Source organism: Lutjanus erythropterus, chromosome 17 (assembly GCF_056507025.1).
Source record: "Lutjanus erythropterus isolate fLutEry1 chromosome 17, fLutEry1.hap2, whole genome shotgun sequence".
NCBI classification, from domain to species: Eukaryota; Metazoa; Chordata; class Actinopteri; order Lutjaniformes; family Lutjanidae; genus Lutjanus; species Lutjanus erythropterus.
In genome coordinates, this window is record NC_139333.1 from 22,263,406 (window position 1) to 22,268,777 (window position 5,372).

The window sequence follows — 5,372 nt, forward strand, 5'->3', positions numbered from 1 at the left end:
TGACCAGTTTTTTGGGAATAACTGACAACCAGCCTATTCTGGTGTGAGGACGTGTTGTATTATCAGAATATGGCACACATGGAAAATAATATTCATAAGCATGTTTTCATTAGTGTATGATCACCTGAAAATAAAATTAGAATTAGCTGTTTACATCTGCAGAGGGTGCGAGTTCTCCGAGTCCTCTTGGAAGAGCGCCAGGCTTTGAAGCCAATTTGACTTTATGTACGCTAACGCTTAAACTCCCTCAGTCAGCTGAGAAGTCCTTCTCCAGATGATTTTTTTTATGTTTCCATCTGACAAACTGAAGTGTTTTGATGTCTACCACAGAGCAAATACAGGGGTTTGATTTGTGCTGTTTCACTGTTCGCATTTTCAAACCACGTGCTTCACTTTTACGAGACAAAATGACAGAATGATAATCGCAGTCCTTGAAAAACTTTTTTAAAAAATAACAACCTGTTTATTTCTTGAGGTATACTGACTCATTTATTTATTTATTTGTGTATTTATTTAATACTGACTGAAATAGCTTTCCATGGGGCTCAGCTGCGGCACATAGGCCTATGACAGAAATACACTCATTAACGTTGGAAAAGGAAGCGTAGAGATTTGATGACTGCCCATGGCATCCTCCGACCACCCAGACACACCAGCTGGACCAAACACCGCTGCAAGCAGTGCGACTGTCCCAGGAAGAGAAGGAAGAGAGCTGGGATGAGAGCTAAGCTAACTCTGTCTGGACTTAAGAAAGTGAGTGAAAGAGATGCGTTGTCGGCCCACTGTGATTACGCACCAGCCTACATCCTCCTCTCAAACCCCCTCCCAGATAACAAATGTGCGCTGGAGGTAGTAAGTTAGTTAGCCACACACGCTAATGCAGCATATGTTGAAGCAAATAACGACACAGTTAAATTCACTGCTCCTGTGGTTTGGGTTTTAGGTACCTTTACAGAAAACACATCACCCTCCAAACTCATGAGACACAGAGTATAACAGGTTTCAACAAGCACAGGGCTTCAACATGAAGACCAGTGAAGCGTGACGGGGCTGTGGTGCCTAGTTACAGTTGCTTAGCCATGATTGGACAGGTGCGGTTCGAAGGAGGGGTTTAGTGAGGGGTCAATTAAGGGAAGCAGAAAAACAGGTTGAGGTAAGTTGTTGTCAAAGCACAGAATGTGGAGAGGAGGCTCAGAACAGATCTCGTCACTGATCTCACCCACATGAAAATTAGAAAATGATGAAGGCGGGAGTTGGCATGACAAGAAAATCTACAGTGTGAGCTAAAGTGCATTCAGTGCTCACAGTCAATGAGACATAAAGGAGATTAAACCCATTTGAAGACTTTTATCTTAATTCTATTCTTCAGAAAACATGGAGAAAGCTATATCTGTCAAAGGTGAGTCCATAAAGTAACAGTCTGTCTGTCTTTGAACATTTTTTTATGTTACTGACTCTGTCTCATTGTCTTTCTGTCAGAGTTGAACGCTATGCTCGTGGGATCAAACAGCTCAAGGAAATATCTGGTTGGAAACATCATTCTGGGAAGAGATGTATTTAATCATGGAGAAATAAAATCAACTTGTGAGAGGGGAGAGGCAGAAGTGTGCGGGCGAAGAGTCACGTTGGTCAAAGCTCCCGGGTGGCTGCGAGGACATGATCTCTGCAACACATCCGAACGTTCCAAGACAGAAGCGATTCTCAGCGTCACACCTGGATTGCATTGTTTTATCCTGGTGATTAATGCTGAACTACCATTCAAGAGCGTGTACAAGAGGGCAACAAAGCAACACTTGCAACACTTTTTTGGTGAGAAGGTGTGGGATCACACGATAGTGGTCTTCAGCCACAGAGGTCACAGAAACATTGAGGATTACATCAGAGAGGAAGGAGCGCCACTCCAGTCGCTTCTGGAGACCTGTGGCAACAGATATCACGTTCTTTGTGATGATGGCACAGACAACAAAGAGATGGTCAAAGAACTTTTTGAGAAGATCGACACAATGGTGGCAGAGAACAGCTGTTATGAACCTGACAGCACGCTGATGCAAAATACTGAGGCAAAGAGGGAAGAAGTGGACAAAAAAGCTGAGGAGCTGCGTCTGCAATCACAACAACAAAGGCAAAAGCTCAGAAATCTCCTGACAGGTCAGTTTGGTATGATATTATTTATATTATATTTGATAAGTGAAGTGGCTCATCCACTCCTGAATGGAACATACTAAGCACCAATGAATGAGAGTGAAGTAGTCAGTGAGTTTGCCACAGCATGCTCCTACAAATGTTTCACAATAAAAGCCTTGATAAGATATGGAAGGTTTTTGTCCACTGAATTGCCTAGAGGGCTTTTAATTTGAAACAGATACAGGAAGTGCTGAGTTTGTATTAACAGTGTAATGTTTGTAACATTAACAGGGCAAATGTGAGCAGATCAAAAGGAGGCTTCTTACTTCTGCCATGTTACTGTACTGACAAACCATAACTGACTGCCTCGCTAACACAGCAAACAGATGAGATAAACATGAGCGATGTAACAGTGGGGGAAAATGATATTATTGGTGATAATAATAACTTTCCAACAATGTATTTCACAAACTAGTTGCATGCACAAGTGTGTTTAATCATGTGTGTGTGGTAGTAGTTTTCTAGTTTCAGGGCTTTCTGCCCAAAATTACTTTAACAAGTGTGGATAGTGTAGTTTGGATGTACTATGAAGCAAGATTAATGAGTTAGCAATGTATGTTGAGTCTAAAGTTAGAGTTTTCGGTGTCACAAAGGTGTTTCTAGATCATAGCCTGGTCTGGAGCAGGTTATGTTATAACCTGATATATAGGCGCACAGAGATCCTGAAGAAGGAAGGGGGTTTTAGGTTTTGTCAGGCTAGCTCGTGCAAAGAAAGCCTGGCTGTGTTGGGTTTTCTACGTAGTACAGACCTCAGGTGATTAGACAGGTTGTAATCAAACCAACAAGTCAGTTAAACCTGTTTGGAAAAGCAAGCAAAGAATAAAAAGTAAATTATAACTCAAACTGTCTGTTGTAAACATTCTCCACACTGTGCACACTGACTTGACTTATTCAATTATTTGAGCATGGAGGTTAATTGACCTTTTGGGAACAGTGTAACAACCAAAATAATCTATTCTCAAAGGACAAAGTTTCCAAAGCTTGATGCAACCACATCTAGTCACAGCTATTAAGTAGACTTTTTCACTTTAACTACAAAAATTATGCCGAAATTTTAATAAGCAAAAATTGTCAAGATTGCTGATAGCTGTGTTATTATGCAGGTATGCCAACACTCAGCCTAAGAGTGTTTATGGTCGGGTGGGTGTTTTCCGGGAAGAGTGCCACTGCAAACAGTATTTTGGACGCTGAAGTCTTCCAGTCTGGTGACAAAACGATGAAAGCTTTAAAGCACAGCGCCTCGGTGGCTGGACGAGATGTTGTCATCGTGGACACTCCTGGATGGTGGAAATTCTTCCCAGCGATGTTCACCCCTTTGGTTTTGAAGTCTGAGATTTTAAACGGGGTTTCTTTGTGCTCGCCGTCACCAAATGTCATTTTGCTGGCAATACCGATCGACACGTCGTTTACCGACGACCAAAGAAGAGTCATAGAGGACAACATGAGGCTGCTGGGACAGAGAGTGTGGAGACATGTTATTGTGGTGTTTACATTCGGGGACGCTTTAGGGGACAAAACTGTTGAGCAGCACATTGAAAGTGAAGGAAAGCCTCTCACCTGGCTAATTAAGAAATGTGGAAACAGATATCATGTCATCAACAACATGAGCAGAGATGATGATAACATAACAGAGCTGCTGGAGAAGATGGAGGAGATGGTGGCAGGAAACTGCTCGTTCTACCTCAGTTCCTACCCTGACGCAGACGATCCACAGCCCCAGGAAGACAGTGGTGACAAATCGAGCGAAAAACAAGACGAGAACACAACCAACGAGATCACAGAGCAACTTATCATCGAATGGGATCGCAAGAACTGGGAAAAACACCACAGCCGTGGAGCAAATAGTTTGAGACTACCACCAGAGAGTAAGTATGATAGCTGGTTGAAAAGAGGTCTTAGACTTTCAGACCGAATAGGAACCAGCTGTCAACTAGGACTTAACATTGAAACCCCACTAGGTGTAGCGAGAAAGGTGTATTACAGAGAAACTAGTCGAAATGGTCAACTTTTACTTTCACAGCAATGATTTAACAAGTTCAAGCTGACATGGTTGGACAGTGGTTTACACGACATTTCCCTCTACTGTATCAAGTCTAACAACTTTTTTCTAAACATTATACTCCAGCAGGATCTTAAATTAGTTTTATATCTTGTAGGACTAACCTGATTATTGTATTTTCTAACCAGTGAGTGAGAAAGGGCCAGACACTGAAAAAAGACAGGAAGAACAAATGGAGCTTCAGTATGAAGACGACCAGTTCGGGACCCGTTTTGGTGAAGCAGAAAGTGAAGACGACACAGGATCTGACCCTCTGAACAGACTGAGGACAACGCTGGAGAAGGAGTGGAGCAGACGAGAGGTGTCCATGGAACTGGCCTTCCAGAGACATTTCTTCAATCCTGCCTTTGAAGGTGAATAAATCAAATACCTACAAGTGCAAGTATTTTCTCTCTAGTTTTGTTTTGCTTTAACATTCTGATCCTTTTTTTTATCCCCACTTTAGCCTCATCTGAGCCAGACAGCGTTCTGCTGCTGAGATCCAGAGAAAAAGTAAGAATGTGGCTCCATACACAAACCCAACACACATCTGGGCACGGGACAGACACCAGCCACAGCTGTAAATTAGAGGAAGAGACCTAAAATAAAGCACATGAAGGATGGATCTGTGCATCAGAATTTATGGAAGAATGAAATCTTTATAATACACACACAAAAATTACATATATTTTATATATCTAAAAATCAAATTAAATAAAAATTATCTAACTATTTATTATCTTGTTTATCTGGAGGTGGTGGTCATACTATTCCTGTTGAAATGTGACACCCAGCTAAGCTCTAACTTCAATAATGAAGCCAACAGTCAGTGTGGGTCAAAATGCCATAACAGGCTATTTTATTACAACAAAGGGTCACTAGCATAAATTATAAAAGGTTAAAAAGTAGAATATCTCGCTGCAGGGAGAGTGGCACACAAGTCAACAGGCTGATGCACTGGAAGTGTGCTATAAGTGGAGAAACCAAAAATAACAAAACAAAATAAACCCTCTCTTTGCAGCTGCAGCAACTGCAGCACTCAAACAAAATAAAACTTTAGATTAGCAATATACTCAAACTACTAAAGCTCAGTAAACAAAATCCAAATGAGCAATTTAGGATATGTTGTTAACGGCAACCAGCAGTTTGC

At 41.6% G+C, this 5,372-nt stretch overlaps 1 protein-coding gene across 1 annotated transcript; it reads left to right on the plus strand.

The window, feature by feature from the left end:
- The first annotated feature begins 1,184 nt into the window (after nucleotides 1-1,184).
- Nucleotides 1,185-4,923, plus strand: LOC146312197 (GTPase IMAP family member 8-like). Its single transcript, XM_084741468.1, has 5 exons — nucleotides 1,185-1,399; nucleotides 1,480-2,148; nucleotides 3,288-4,049; nucleotides 4,372-4,596; nucleotides 4,689-4,923. Exons 1-5 carry the CDS (start codon nucleotides 1,375-1,377, stop codon nucleotides 4,823-4,825), a joined length of 1,818 nt encoding a protein of 605 aa, XP_084597594.1. The 5' UTR covers nucleotides 1,185-1,374; the 3' UTR covers nucleotides 4,826-4,923.
- Nucleotides 4,924-5,372: the final 449 nt, after the last annotated feature.

Excerpts from the sequence above, each read along its gene's own strand:
- LOC146312197 (XM_084741468.1), top strand. The coding sequence starts at position 1,375 with ATGGAGAAAGCTATATCTGTCAAAG. Across the intron at positions 4,050-4,371 it reads TTTGAGACTACCACCAGAGA|TGAGTGAGAAAGGGCCAGAC; the intron begins GTAAGTATGATA and ends TTTTCTAACCAG. Across the intron at positions 4,597-4,688 it reads CTTCAATCCTGCCTTTGAAG|CCTCATCTGAGCCAGACAGC; the intron begins GTGAATAAATCA and ends TCCCCACTTTAG.